This window comes from Psammomys obesus, unplaced genomic scaffold (assembly GCF_907164565.1).
Source record: "Psammomys obesus unplaced genomic scaffold, mPsaObe1.curated_primary_1811, whole genome shotgun sequence".
NCBI classification, from domain to species: domain Eukaryota; kingdom Metazoa; phylum Chordata; class Mammalia; order Rodentia; family Muridae; genus Psammomys; species Psammomys obesus.
The window spans coordinates 16,665,636-16,681,996 of record NW_026596088.1 but is presented as its reverse complement, the minus strand read 5'-3'; the positions used below and the strand labels follow the sequence as shown (position 1 = coordinate 16,681,996).

The following is a 16,361-nucleotide window of genomic DNA, read 5'->3' as shown; positions in this document are numbered from 1 at the left end:
CAACTTTCCGGAGGCAAGTGGATGACGATAGAGCTCTCAAAACCACATGGCTCCTCTACTTTACTGACCAAAGATTTTGGATTCTAAAAAAGAAAGTGCTACTTCCAAATTTATATCTTATACCGGAGTGGGTCAAAGTTTAGCTAGAAACCATGCAAAAATCAGCACACTCTAGCTCAAGATTTTATTATCTTGGTCATGGTACTCACAAATACACCTCGGACAAGGGACTTCCCATTTCTCTCGTTTCCTAAAGACTCTTTGTCTGAGACCTCTGAAAGCTGCATGCTAGCTGAAATTACTGTTGCTGTTTGTGTATTCTCATGCCACACGGGACAAAATTCCTATTTACCTCTGAAGCTGTTAAATGTAGCTGAATACTTTTCAGAGAAAAGAGCAAAGATTGGTATAACCTAGTTTCCAACAATGGATATTTTAGTTTGCCAGAACGAAATACTTTATTAAACTATTATTGGTCAAAAACCAAAGAGAAGCTCAGCTATGGCAAGATGGGAATTCAGGGTGGAGCTCACATGCCAGCAGTCATCTTTACTTGAGTCTAGCTCTGTGTATTCTGCATGTGGCACAGTGAAAAGGGTGTGGTGACAGGCGGCTGGACCCTAGGTTTTACTCTTTTTAATTCTGTAAAGGCTCTGATCCTCTGTCACTATGACATTCAGGATGTCCCCAAACTCCTGGGTTTGAGTGATCCTGTCTTAGTTTCCCAAGGAATTGAATCCACAGGCCTGGACCTCTATGCTTGGCTGAGTTTTAGGAATATTCTCCCAGTGAGTGTTGTGTTGTACAGAGATGCTTACCAGCTTGAGGGGAGTTCTGTGATTTGAACAGACCAACAACTCCCTTCCCATGGAATCCTCCAGACCGGAGGAGCAGAGTACCACTTCTTGAGTTCTTCCAACATACAACAGGCAGGCGATTGTGTCGATAGCAGCGGGCTACTCTTGGTAAACTACTGTCTTGTATAGCTTGAGGTATGACTAAAAGGCCAGGATAACTTCAGGATGCGGGAGGGGTAAGAGAGTGATGGGGAGAAGGGTAAGAAACATGGTGAGATAACATAAAAGTATAAATAGTATACTATCACTGTGATTTTAGTACACAAAGAAACACCCTGGTTGAGATGTATCATAAAATATGGAAGTGCATTTAAACTTAAGATTGTTTTGTGATAGGCTGTCATCATATAGCTCTGTTTGGCCTGAAACTTTGCTATACAGACCAAGAGAGCCTTGAACTTACAGACATCCCCCTGTCTCTACTTTCCTGAGTGCTGGAATTAACACTCAGTGTTACCAGAACAAGTCTAACAGTCAACAACTCATAGCAATGACAACAGAACAAAGCTGCCTGTAGATTGCCTAAGACGTAAAAGGATTAAAAATCAAAACAAGTAATTTTTGGTACAACAACAGAAAGTTCAAATGTCAAAAAAAGTTTAACCATTTCATTAGCACTACATTAATGATGTTTGTTTATTTATTTCTAGTCAAGGGCTAACTATGTAGCTCTGGCTGGCCTGGAATTCTATGGAGACCAAGCTGGCTTTGAACTCACAAAGACCCACCTATCTCTGCCTCCCAAGGGCTGGGATTAAAGGTGTGTGTACCTAACTCTGTGTTATGAGAACTTTTTTTTTTAAATTAAAATTAATTCTCAGAGAATTTCATTCAACACATCTCAGTGTTTATGTATATATTTTAAAAGACTGGCTCCCAGAGTTCAGGACAGGATAATTCATGAGAGAAGACAGCAATTTGAAGACTCACAGTCAAGAAGTTTCACATTTTAACTCCTTGACTACTAATGCAGCATCTTAATTTAATGCTCAGCACAAAATTTACCAAGCTACACATCTTAAGCCTACAAATCACTGGTATTAAGTATACTAATAAGATTGTATAACTATCACCCCAACTTCTCTCCTATACTCCTCCTATTCTTGTTCATTTCCCTCCCACCAAAGCAGGATCTCCTGTTTTCATGTCTTACACACACTTTGTAAAAGAAAATGGGGTGTTTTGTCTTCTTCCCACTACCTTCTCCTGTCTACTGATTACCTCCTTCTTCTTTTAAACTCCTCTCCTCTCACATAGTACTTTTACTTTCATGTCATATATATTTAAATGTAGTTTATGCATATTAGGAAAATGTGATACTTGTATTTACAAGTCTAAGTTTATTTTGCTTAATATAATGCTCACTAGCTCTAGCCACTTTCCTACAGATGATATATTTTAATTTTTTTTTGTAGCTGAATAAAATTCCATTGTGTATTTATATAATACATGCATTCTCTTTATTCATCTATGATGGCCATCTAGGCTGGCTTCATATTTTGGCTATTGTGAACAATGCTGCAATAAACATGGACATGGAAGTGCTTTTGTGGTAGGCTGACCTAGATTCTCTTAGGTTTACACCCATCAGTGGTATAGCTAGATCACATGGAAATTCAATTTTAGTACTGTGAGGAACCTCCATTCTGATTTCGCAGTGATCACATCAGTTTATATTCTCAACAACAGGATAAAAGGGTTCCCTCCTGGGCTGGCTGAGACTGAAACATCAACCAAAGACCATGCATGAGCTGGACCTAGGCCCTCTACAGAGATGTGGCAGATGGGCAGCTTAGGTTTCATGTGGGGCCTTTAGTAAGGGAAGCTGAGACTGCATTGGACACAGACTCGCCAGCTTTTTGATCACTTCCCCCCGGTGGGACTGCCTTGCCAGGCCACAGGGGAAGAGAACAAGCTCAGTCCTGATGCAACTTGATGAGCTGGGGTGGATGGGAAAGAAAGCTCCCCTTTTCTGGGGAAAAGGTAAGTGGGGAGGGAAGAGTTTGGGTGGGACTGGAAAGGAAAAAGGGATGGGGCCACAATCAGGATGTTAAGAGAATAAAAAACAAATTAAAAAAGGGTTCTTTCCCTACAATCTTCACCATCACTTGTTGCTACTGATTGTTTTCTCAATATCATTCTGACTGGGGATGGAAATGGGAACTTAATGTACTAATTTGCATTTTTCTAAAGACTAAAGATGATTAACATTTTTCATATATTTATCAGACATGTTTCTTCTTTTGGGGTTAGTCTGTTCAAACATTTGTTTATTTATTGAATAGATGATTTTATGTGTTTAATTTTTCCCACTCAAATAATCACTTTTTTACAATGTTTATGAAAAATTTCTGCTATCATTTTAACTTCCTTTCCTTATCTCTCTTTTCTTTCTTCCTTCTTTTTTCTGAGACATGTTCTCACTGTAGCCCATGCCGTCCTTGAATTTTAGAGATCTTCCTGTTTCAGCCTCTAGCGTGCTGGCATTGTAGGTATGAACAGTGCCTGTAGCTTTTCTTTGCTCTCTTAATTGCAAGCCCTGATGTGGAGATGCTACAACTTATCATTTCACACTCTTCCTCTCCTAACAAATCTTCTATCTCAAGATCTTGAAAAACGTTCTCTCTCTCTCTCTCTCTCTAGCCCTGTCCCTCCTGAGACAGAGTTTCTCCGTGTAGCCTTAGCCCTGGCTGTCCTGAAACTTGCTTTGTAAACTAGTCTGACCTCTAACTCAGGGATCTGCCAGCCTCTACCTCCTGAGATTAAAGGCATGTGCCACTACTGCCTGGTTATTCTCTAATTTTATAGGAGCTTTATTTTAAAGCATTTTATATGTAACCCTATAAGTCAATGGGAATTGAGGTTTTTAAGTATAAGCCAGCAGTCAAGATGAACTTTTCCTCATACATATGTATTGCCAGGACTATTTATCAAACAAACAAACAAACAAACAACAAACTTCCATCCACTGCTTTTCTCTGAAACCAAATATCCACGTGTGGTTGCTGCTATTTTTCTTCTTTTTTTCATTAGTCTGCTTATGCTACTCCAAGACTATCTTAATTACTGTAGTTTTTTTAATAATATTTTTAAAAAAGTTTGTATTATGTTTTAAATCATGAGTCTGTGTAGGTATGTGTATGAGTGCAGCTGTCCATGGAAACCACAAGAGTGCATCAGATACCCTAGTGCAACATGGGTTATAGGAACCAAACTTGGGTCCTCTGCAAGAGTAGTACATGCTCTTGTCAATATCTTGATAGCCTGTAGTAGTATTCTGTAAACCTACCTAGACTACTCTTGGTCTTCTGTATTGCTATGTAAGTCTTACAAGTACCTCTTCAGCCTTTGTTATTAGGGTTTTCATTGTACCTACAGGTTAACTCATGAACGAACTGCATGCATTAGAATATGGAATATCTAAGAACTTGATATATCTATAATATAAATATCTATTTATTTGAACTTTCAATGACCTTATTAATTCGAATGTTCCATAGTGCAGCACTGTACATCTTCCATTAGATTTATTCTGAAGTAGTGAAATGTTCCTAAGTGTTACTGTTTATAGAATTCACATAAGTCATGAATTTGTGTAGGGATGTGTATGAGTGATATGTGATATAGCGAAATATCATCATTTAAAAAATTCTCCTAGTGGTTGTACAAACTTTCTCAGACAAATAGGAATAGTGTTACCTCAAGACCAGCTATACCAGTCCTAGGCATATCTCTAAAAGATGCTCAAGTATACAACAAGGACATCTGCTCAACCATGTTCATAGCAGCTTTATTTGTAATAGCCAGAAGCTGGAAACAACCCAGATGTCTCTTGAAGAATTTAAGTTAGCCTAAGTATAACTCCATTTTGAAATAAAGAGCCATCTTGACTGGGAAATGAATTCAGGTACCAGGAAATATCACAGAATGTACACTTGGCAAAAAATAAAAGTTAACTCTCCTAGCAACAGCCTCCAGGAAATATCACAGAATAAATACTTTATAGAAAATAGAGAGAATCTCCCTGGCAATAATCAATGAGAATCAGCTGGGAATTGGCTGGGAAAATTCTCCCCAATGTTTCAGATATAGTTCAGAAGAATAGCAATTGTGATTGTATGCTTTAGGTAACTGTGATTCAGAGAAGATCACCTCGCCCCTCTAACTCTTACCTAATCCTGTAACGTCAAGGCATATGTCCCTTGTTTGCTGTCATAGAAACATGTGCCCCCCTGCTTGCTGCCATGGAAACTCCCTGCTTGCAGTCTTTCCCTTTAAAAACCCTGCTCACTCAGGGCTTGGGATCCTACTTCTCTACTGCTGTGTCAGTGAGACTTGGGTCCTGAGTTTGATCGCTCTTGTAATAAAGCTCTCTTGCTATTGCATCGAGTCGTCTCCAGGTGGTCTCTGAGGGTCCCGTGAACCTGGCATTACAGCTTCAGTTGGAATAGATACAGAAACTGTGGTACATTTACACAATGGAATACTACCCAGCAATTAAAAACAAAGAAATCATGAAATTTGCAGGCAAATGGTGGGATATAGAAAAGATCATCCTGAGTAAGGTATCCCAGAAGCAGAAAGACACACATGGTACATACTCACTTAAAAGTGGATAGTAGACATATAATATAGGATAATCATACTAAAATCTGTACATCTAAGGAAGCTAATCAAGAAGGAGGACCCTGGGTAAGATGCTCAATCTTTATTCAGAAAGGCAAAAGAGACTGACATTGGAAGAGGGAGAAAAAAGGGAACAGGACAGGAGCTTACCACACAGGGCCTTTGAAAGGCTCCACCCAGCAGGGAGTCAAAAGATATGCTGAGATGCATAGCCAAACTTTGGGCAGAATGCAGGGAATCTTATGAAAGAAGGGGGAGGTGGAAAGACCTGGAAGGAATAGGAGCTCTACAAGGGGAGCAACAGAACCAAAAAATCTGGGCACAGGGGTCTTTTCTAGACTGATACTCCAAACAAGGACCAGGCATGGAGATAACTTAGAACCCCTGCACAAAAGTAGCCCAAGGCAGCTCAGTATCCACAAGGGTTCCCCAATAATAAGACCATCTCTGACATGAGCTCATGGGCTGACTCTTGGATCACCTCCACCTGAGGGGGGAGCAGCCTTACCAGTCCACAGAGAAAGACAAAGAAGCTAGTCCTGATGAGACCTGATGGGGAGGAAGACCTCCCCTATCACTAGACTAGGGGAGGGGCATAGGAGAAGAAGAGGAAGGGAGGGTGGGATTGGGAGGGGCTGGGGAGGGAACTACAGCTGGGATACAAAGTGAAAACTGTAATTAATAAAATTTAAAAAAAATTAAAAAAGAAAAAGAAAAAAAAAAAAGAAAAAAATTCTCCTTATGAAAGAAGGGGGAGATAGAAAGACCTGGAGGGGACAGGACCTCCACAAGGAGAGCAACAGAACCAAAAAATCTGGGCACAGGGGTCTTTTCTGAGACTGATACTCCAACCAAGGACCATGCATGGAGGTAACCTAGAACCCCTTCACAGATGTAGCCCATGGCAGTTAAGTGTCCAAGTGGGTTCCCTAGTAATGGGAACAGGGACTGCTTCTGACATGAACTCAGTGGCTGGCTCTTTGATCACTTCCCCCCTGAGGGGAGGAACAGCCTTACCAGGCCACAAAGGAAGACAATGCAGCCACTCCTGATGAGACTTAATAAGACTAGGGTCAGATGGAAGGGGAGGAGGACCTCCCCTATCAGTGGACTGGGAGAGGAGCAGGGGAGAAGAGGGAGGGAGGGTGGGACTGGGAGGAGACAAGGGAGGGGGCTATAGTTGGGATACAAAGTGATTAAGCTGTAATTAATAAAAAAAATAAATTAAAAAATTCTCCTTGCAATGGTTTGGTTTTTGTTTCTATGTAACTAATTGCTACAACACCAACTTGTCCCAGTTACCTTAGCAAATTCACTTACTCTAGATTCCTTCAGGTTTCCTACCATTTTTTACAGTCTCTTGTACTGCTTAGGATGTTAAATAAAACACTTCAAAGAAGTGATGGTGGAAATTCTTGCCCTGATGTTAAAAAAAAAAAAAAAAACTTTCAATACTTTAGCATTAAATGACTTCTGCTGTGAGACTTCTAAGATGTAACCAGAGTAGGCGCTATAGAGAATAGCTCCTATTTTCTATTTTTGAGAATTTTTTAAAATAAAAACTGTAACTGTGTATTACATCTAAAATGTCTTTCTGTCTATAAAAGCTTACATGCTTTTCTCTTAAAATTTATCAATGTGGCGAATGTTTCTGTCAACGGAGTTCTGAATTCTATGGTAACTAGTAATTCTGTAGCAACTTGGTCTTTATTATTAGTGATGCTTTTTTATTTCTAGTATTTTTCTTTTTGTTCCATAATAATTCTTACTTTAATATCTACTTTGATATTTTTATGGTGACAACAGATTTTGTTTTGTTTCACATGATATTATTTTTCTAACCTTTTAGTCTCCACTTTTTTTTGCATTTTTGTACATTAATTATGTCCCTTAATAGCAGCAGAACACTTAAAAGAGTCTCCCTAATCTCTCTTTTTTAAATTTTTTTTCTTAATCTTTCTTTAAGATTTAGTCAACTTATAATTACGTATTGATATGCTTGAATTTAAGTCTTTGCTCTAATACTTGTATTTTCTAGGTTCCTCTTTTCTTCCTTCCCCCCCTTTCTCCTTCTGGATTGTTATTCTATTTCCTCCTCATAGTTTGATTGACATACATTCTTTTACTCCACCATAAATGCCTTCTAATGAGAAGTGTTCCAACAATCCTCACTGAGACAACAAAGACAACAACAGACACGCTAAAATGGATGGGGAAAGACCACCAGGCCTCAATCCTATATAAACTGCAGGCAACTAAGGAATGTTGAGAACGGTGAAATAGTCTTACCTAGGGAAGGGTGTCTAAAATGGTTATCCAATACCAAGTGGTTAGCCCTGAAATCATACACAAAAGCCACACACACACATATTGTATATATGTGCACGTGTGCGTGCGCGCGCACACACACAGACACACACACACATACATACTCACACTCACAGAGGCTAGTTTTATTCAACTTGACACAAGCTAGAGACATCAGAGGACAAAACCTCGGCTGAGAAAAACGTCTCTATACTGCAGGCAAGCCTGTAAGGCATTTTCTTAATTGTGATTGTTGTGAGAGGGCCCAGACTGGGGGTGGTGCCACCCTTGGGCTGGAGGCCTTGGGTCTGTATGAAAGGAAGCTGAGCCAGCCATAGGGAGCATGCCAGTAAGCAGCTTCTCTCCATGGCCTCCGCATCAGCTCCTGCCTCCAGGTGCCTGGTCTGCATGAGTTCTCACTGCTTTTGATGAACTGTGATACAGAAGTGTGCATGAAGTAAAGCCTTTGCTCCCAAACTTGCCTTTGGTTATTATTACTGTGATGAAAGTATTATTACTTTCATCACAGTAATAATAACCTTAACTAAGATGATAAGTAGCATTTATATGGATGAGAAGATTGTGTTTATACATAACAGATACATATATACATGTATAGGATATCAAGCTGAAGAGAGCTAAGGGGGCAGTGATGCATGGGAGGGTTGGAAGGAGGAAAGGAAGCCTATTGGTTATGCTAACCTCTGTAGTTCCTGCTTTCTTCCCTAAGTTCTTTCTCTCCACAATTTCTTCCATTTTTTTTTAATTTTTCCAATTCTATCTTCAGATCTTGAGGGGTTGGAAGGAGGAAAGGGAAGCCTATTGGTTATGCTAACCTCTGTAGTTCCTGCTTTCTTCCCTAAGTTCTTTCTCTCCACAATTTCTTCCATTTGTTTTTTTTTTTTTTTTTTAATTTTTCCAATTCTATCTTCAGATCTTGAGCCGTTTTGTTGATTTCCTTCATCTGTCTGGCTGTATTTTCCTGTTTTTCCATAAATTCCTTCAGCTGTTTGTTTGAACAATCCTCTGTTTCTTTTATTTCATTAAGTGATTTAAGCATTTCCTCTCTAAAGGCCACAAACTGTTTGGCTACAGCTTCCTCTATTTCTTTTCGTATTTTATTTTTTTTCCTCTGTCATCTTCTTCATGAGCATAGATGTTAGGTCATCTTCTTAAATTTCAATTATGCTGGGGTGTCTAGGGCTATTTGCCACTGGATAACTGGGTTCGAGAGATGCCATATTGCTCTGGCTTTTGTTGGTTGAACTTTTATGCTGTCCTCTACCCACTGGGCTATCTTAGATGTTTGAAGTTAGTTTCTGGTGGTTCCTGGAATCCTGTGGTGGAGAGAATCCCTTTGGCAGGAAGATAGTTTTTCCTGAAGGAAGCCTTCTCAGCTTTTTGGGTATAGTCACTGGATGGCCGGTGTTTTTCAGGAGTTGCTACAGCTCACCTCAGGCATAAAGACCTGGGTGGTAACTGTGGTCTTTATTAGTCGAGAGGGCTCTCCTCTCACCAGGAGAAGTCCTGGAGACAGCTGCCCTGCTTCTGGGTTTCTTGCTGTAAATTTAGTGATCAGCTGCTGTAACCTGTGTGTCCCGTGGTTTGGTCGGTTTTGTTAGGGATAACTGGTTGCCCCTTGGAGCAGTATCTGGGGGTTGATCTTGGGGTTCCCGGTCTTTTGTAGGTCTGAGTTTGGGGCTCTGTGCCCCAGTACCCAAGGGGTAATCTGTGGCGTGTGAGTACTGCTCTCCTGGTAACAGCAGGCTATCTGGGGCATAGCAGGTCCCTGGGTTGGGCCAGTCTGTGCGACCTTTTCTGGGGATATACTGGGTTGCCTAAGTCTGTCCCCTTTGCTTTGTTCCTTGTTCCTTGTGAGGGTTTCTCCAGACAGTGACTCCAAGACTCTGGTGTCCTGGGGCACACAGTTCTGTCTGTAAGGAGTAGTTGGTACAAAGCAGGTCTCTGGGTGGCGGCGCGCGCACCCGCCTGCTAGTCTGAGGGAGCTGGGTTCCCAACAACTCTGTGCTACCCACTTGGGCCTGGATCCGTGATGGCGGCATGTACTCGCAGGTCTGCGAGACTTTCCCCAGGCAAAGCCGAGGTGACCCAAGACAGCACGGTTTCCTTCCTTCCCTGTGGGGCCCTCTCCAAACAGGGATTCCCAGGCTCTGTCACACTGGGGCGCACAGCTTGTCTGTACTGGTGAGCTGGGCGCAGCCGCTCTCCACATGGTGGGAGCTCAGTTGTGATGGCGTCGGGTACCCAAGGTCTGCGAGACTTTTTCCAAGGAAAGACTGGGTGACCCGTGATCAGTCTCGCAACTTTCCTTCCCTGTGGGATTTTCTTGCAACTGGGACTCCCAGTCTCTGGCACCCTTGTGCCCACCGATCAGCCTGGGAAAGTGATCGGGACACACAGGCGTGCGACTCCGGCCTGGAGACCCAATGCCAGTGATACCCGGGTTCTCTCCCGGGTTCTGGCTGGACGGCCGGAGAGTGGACCCAACCGATTCCCATGCCGTGGGAGCCTCCCCTCACCTGGGAAACACGATCCATGTAGTTTTAGGGCCCAGAGTTCAGTCTCCTGGTTGCTGCACGGAGAGTGCTGTCCCGCTTCTCAGACACAGTGCTCTCCCGGCGCCGCCATCTTGGCCCCCCCACCCAAATCTTTTCTCAAGTTTTTATAAAGTCATATGTAAACTTGAATTACCATTTAAAATAATATACCTATAGTTCTTCAATAAGTAGAGTTGAGACTTATAGCAACATTAAGGCAACCTTCTAAAATATATATAAGGTTTACAAGTTACAAAGTGCTTTTAGAGATACTTATTAAAATCAGAAATTTGTAAATGCAAGTAAAATCACCTCCCCTGTAATCCAAGCATTAAATTTATAGAGAGTGGAGTGGAGTACAGTTTTAGAGTATGTATGTGTACTCTTGGCTGTCCTGGACTTGCTTTGTAGACCAGGCTGGCCTCGAACTCATAAAGATCCACTGACTTCCTGAGTGTTGGGATTAAAGGTGTGTGCCACCACTCCCTGCGAGAATATATGTTTATACATAGTAAAGCACAAAATAGAGCTTAACATTTTTGGAAAACAGCAGTAAGTGGCAAAAGCACAGGGAAAAAAAAAGGATGTGTTCATTTACATTCTTTAAGCAGTATCTTAGGAAAATACTTTAAGTAGACAATATGTAAGAGCCGCCATCTATATTTGAATCAGCAAATTATAGCCTATGGCCAAATTCTGGCACATCCATTCATTCCTTAGTTTATGGCTGCTTTGGAGGCAGAGCTAAGAACCTACAAACGGTTTGTAAAATAGCAATCTTTACTCTTTGGCCCTGGAAAATGTCTGTGGCGCTTGGCCTACAACAGATATTCTTCTTTTTTATGTGACTGAGCAAAATGCACTCTTATTCTAGGTCATCTTCTAATGTGTAAGAACACATGACAGAAAATAGACAAACTATACAAAGAAAGATAAATAAGGAAAATGCATAGAGGACAAGAACTGTCCCATTATGCTATAGCAGAGGTACTTTTTGCAGTGATCTACTTGTTCTGAGAATACCAGCAGGATGCCATCTCCTACTGCACCAAAAAAAAAAAAAAAAAAAAAAAAAAAATCTCTTAAGTCAGCCATCTCCAGGATCTTGTTTTGGGAATACTTTGAAGATTCAAATGTGCAATAAAGAAAGGTCTCTTTCTGAAGCCCACTGACACTTACCTCCGGCATAGTGAATACAGCCTGTTGGAGGCAGTGACTCGAAAATATTCTGGTTTTGAACGGGAGGAGTTTCCACTTATGGTTCCCAAACCTAACCGCTGATAATCTCGGAAACATGCTTTTTCTACCAACTGTTCCATTGTGGATTTCTCTGAGGCCTTCAGGGTTGTACTTGTGGGGAGTTCACTATCATCTGAAACTGAGAGGTAGAAATAGGTTTGGTCAAAATGATCACCTCAAAGTAAAGGACTCAAAACAACAACAACGATGATGATGATGACAACAGCAACAATTACTATTATTTCTTTTTGGTGACAGGGTCTCACTATTTAGCTTAGGTTGCTCTGGAACTAGATATGTATACCAGGCTGGTCTGGAATTCACAGAGATCTGCCTGCCTTTGCCTTCCCAAAGCTGAGATTCAAGGCATGCAATGCTATCCCTGGCTCAAAACTTTCTTTTGAAGAAGGTCTTTATATTAGGATTACCAGGATTTTATGTATCATAAATTAAACCATAAAATTTCTACAAGGGGCAGAGTGCATGGAATCTTATGAAAGAAGTGGGAAATATCTGGAGAGGACAGGAGCGCCACAAGGAGAGCAACAGAACCAAAAAATCTGAGCACAGGGGTCTTTCCTGAGACTCATACTCCAACCAAGGACCATGCATGGAGATAACCTAGAACCCCTGCACAGATGTAGTCCATGGCAGGTCAGTGTCCAAGTGGATTCCATAGTAATGGGAAGAGGGACTGCCTCTGACATGAACTGACTGGCCTGCTCTTTGATCACCTCCCCCTGAGGGGGGAGCAGCCTTACCAGGCCACAGAAGATGACAATATAGCCACTCCTGATGAGATCTGATAGACTAGGATCAGAAGGAAGGAGAAGAAGACCTCCCCTATCAGTGGACTTGGGGAGGGGCATGTGTGGAGAAGGGAGAGGGAAGGTGGGATTGGGAGGGGAGGAGGGAGGGGCTTATGGGGGATACAAAGTGAATAAAGTGTAATTAATAAAAATCAAAATAAAAAAATATTAAAAAAATCTACAAGGGATTATAGCTAAATATAGATGAAAACAGTAATAGGCAGTCAGGAAATATATTAAGAGTAACTCAATTAAAAATCAGAAAAGTAATATCATTTAACTAACTTCTAAAAACAAAGTTAGGCACTGTAGGTACAGTCCTAAAACCCTAGTATTTGAGAGGTAAAGGCAGAAATACTAGAAGTTCAAAGCCAGCTTGAGCTACATAAAGCTTTGTCTCAAAAACCAAATAAATAGAAAATTTACCTAGTGTGATGTCAATGCCTTTAATCCCAGCACTCAGGAGGCAGAGGCAAGCAGATAGTGGATCTCTGAATTTGACGCCAGCCTGGTCTAAATGGTATGTCCCAGGACAGCCAAAAATGCATCCTATGACCCCATTTTGAAAAGAAACAAAACAACCAAAAATAACATGATTTTAAATTCATAAGCCACATTTTTCTGTTTTAGTCATGCCTATCCATTGATATTAAAGTACAGTAATTGTATGTAGGATCTAACACAGAGAATAATGTGTTAGAAAATTAATTTTAGTAAGATCACTATTCAAACTAATCATTCAAGGTTTTGTATTACTTTCAAAAGAATACATTCAGATTGAAATTTTTAGGTTGGCCAGAAGAAGCACAGTAGAGGAAAAGATTATTAAAGCTATACTTGGTTCCTAGAAATCCTTCATAAGAGGACATAATGTGCATGGAAAACTGTCATCGCTTTGTTATCACAGGTTCAGATTCCTCTATGATTTAAATGTGAAAGAATTTACTCAATAACCAAGTACCTTAGAGAGGGTTTTTTTTTTTAAAGCACATTCCTAATTGGTACTGCATGTAACCTTAACAAAAAATTCATATTAAAAACTGTCATAGTTTTCTATTTATTTTAAATATGAGAAAAATGAAATCAAACTTCCAAAGGCCTTAGAAATGTACTGAAGATTACTAACAGGCAAGAAAAGATATAAATCTCTCCTGGATTGGGCACAGGAGTGGCATATGCCTTTAAAGCACTCAAGGCAGGCAGACTTGTGAGTTTGAGGCCAGTCTGGTCTATACTCTAAGTTCCAGAACAGCCAGGGCTACATAAAGAGACTCTGTCTCAAAAAGCCAAAAGATACAGCTCTCTCCAAAACCAAACAAAAACCCCAAACTCCAAACAAAGCAAAAGAGCTGGTTATGGTGGCATATGCCTATAATCAATCCTACTAGTTAGAAAGTGGAGGCAGGAAAAATGTGTGTTTGAAGCCAGTCTGGGCATAGTGAATCTATATTTCAAAAACAAGACAAAACAAATAAAAATTATGAAAACCAAAAACTAAAAAAATGAGACTTGGCATTTCAGCTTGCGACTTTCATAATGTAACACACCCAGATGGCAGTTTCATGTTGTCCTTCTAACTCTAGAAGAGCAAAGAATGTTATGTACCTTGGTCTTTTGGTAGAGTTTTGATTTTTAGATGGTTTGATTTCTAGAGGAAGGGTCTCACTATGGTTCCCAAGCTGGCCTGGAATTTGTGAGCTGAAGTTTTACCTTATTGCTTTGACTCCTGAGTAGCTGAGACCATAGGCATGTATCATCATGCACAGTTATGAACTGTTTGTGTGTTTTGTTGTTCCATGAAGTAATTCAAATTAGAGGAGTCAATAGGGATGGGTAGCAATGTTTTGTATCTGACTTTGAGAGTCCAGAGTTCCAGGAAGTGTTCATTTTAGTAACAGAATGACAGGTCTTTTTATTGCTCACAGGGGTAAGCCTATATTTCTTCTTATACTTGGGGTGCATACACATAAAACCTTATAAGTTCTTTATCCTAGCAAACCAGAAAATGTCTTTTAGGCAATACTATCACTAAAAATGAAGTTTCTTTAATTCCAACACTCGGAGGCAGAGGTCCAAGGATCTCTGAGTTCAAGACCAGCCTGTCTACAGAGAGTTCCAGGACAGCCAAGGCTACATGGAGAAACCCTGTCTTAAAAAACCAAAAGAGTTTTCTTTTAAAAGGCTGTTACAGACAGGTGCTAACTGTATAATTACTAGTGATGGAATCTAAGATCTTTAGATGGAAGAAAAGGATAATATTATTTCTCCTTCCATTAGATCATCTTTTATATAGTATTACATTCATAGCATACACAATACTTGGTTAAAAATTGGAAAAAAAAATCATTCAATAAGACATCTTGCTTTCTTTTATTTTTCCCAGCAGAGAAGTATCTTAGCTAACTACACATATTTTTAAAATTATTTTTCAGGTTGTTTTTCCTTATTACCTAGGAATTTCTTTAGTATAGGTTTCCCTAATCTTCAGCTTGGAATAGTCAACATCTTTTTTTTTTTTTTAACTAAATTTTAATTTTTTTAATATTAGTTACAGTTTATTAACTTTGTATCCCAGCTGTATCCCGCTCCCTTATTCCCTCCCAATCCCATCCTCCCTCCCTCATCTTCTCCCTGCCCCTTTCTGAGTCCACTGATAGGGGAGGACCTACTTACTCCCCTTTCATCTGACCCTAGCTTATCACATACCTTCAGGCCTGGCTGCAAAGTCCTCCTCTGTGGCCTAGCAGGGCTGCTCCTCCCTCAGGGGGAGGTCAAAGAGCCAGTCATTGATTTCATGTCAGAAATAGTCCCTGTTCCCCTTACTAGGGAACCCACTTGGATACTGAACTACCATGCGCTACATCCGAGCAGGGGTTCTAGGTTATATGCATACATGGTCCTTGGTTAGAGATACAGTCTCATAAAAGACTCCTGTGCCCAGATATATTTGGTCCTTGTGGAGCTCTGGATGTAGGAGGAAACTAACAGGACAGGAGTCTACCACAGAGGGCCTCTGAAACACTCTACCTAGCAGTGTATCAAAGCAGATACTAGGACTCACAACCAAACCTTTGGCAGAGTGCAGGGAATCATATAAAAGAAAGGGGAGTTAGTATGACCTGGAGAGGACAGGAGCTCCACAAGGAATATTCAGTATCTTATTCCCTCATTTTTGCTGTTGTTGTTGTTTATCTGTCTGTTTTTTGAGACGGGGTTTCTCTACACAGCCCTATATGTCCTAGAACTAGTTCTGTAGACCAGGCTGGTCTCAAACTCACAGAGATCAGCCTGCTTCTGCCTTATTCCCTCATTCTTATTTTATACATAGGATTTACTTCTTTCTCCATTTAATAAGCTCAGATAACAATGGACTTAGTTAAAAAAAGCAGTTTAAGTTAACAAAATCAGGTTGTGGAATGTAGCTCAGGTGCTGGAGTTGCTGGGCAGTATGCATGCAGCAGTCAAAACCAGGTGGTGGCACACACATCTATAATCCCGGCACCTAAGAGGTGAAGGCAAGACGGTGAGAAACTCATCCTTGGTGTACGCTAAGTTTAGGCCCGTCTGGAATACATAAGACCATGTCTTTAGAAAAAAAAAAAAAAAGTCAACCAAAGTCTTATGTAAACAATAGAATATCAGTAAAAATTTATCTTACTAGTTCTGAGAAACTGTTAAGTACTCATGAAGTTTTCACAGTTTTTATGCCTTAGAGTTTGCATACAGCTACAACTTAGTCTCTTGTTATTATTCATATAAGAACAGCCAGGCATGGCAGCACACACCTTTAATCTCAGAACTTGGGAGCCAGGGGAAAATGGATCTCTGTGAGTTCAAGACCAGTCAGGGCTACAAAGTGAGGCCCTGTCTCAAGAAGAGAGGGAGGGAGGGAGGGAGGGAGGGAGGGAGGGAGGGAGGAAGGAAAGGAAAGGAAAGGAAAGGAAAGGAAAGGAAAGGAAAGGAAA

At 40.7% G+C, this 16,361-nt stretch overlaps 1 protein-coding gene across 3 annotated transcripts in view; it reads right to left on the bottom strand.

Moving 5' to 3' along the window:
* Sbf2 (SET binding factor 2) overlaps positions 1-16,361 on the bottom strand; it is a 335,395-nt gene that overhangs the window by 49,161 nt on the left and 269,873 nt on the right. For all 3 annotated transcript variants that reach the window (XM_055627308.1, XM_055627306.1, XM_055627307.1), the window contains 2 exons: positions 11,528-11,726; positions 819-1,015 (listed from right to left, as the gene is read on the bottom strand). In XM_055627308.1, coding sequence (XP_055483283.1) covers positions 819-1,015; positions 11,528-11,726 — 396 coding nt within the window. The remainder of the gene's footprint in view (positions 1-818; positions 1,016-11,527; positions 11,727-16,361) is intronic.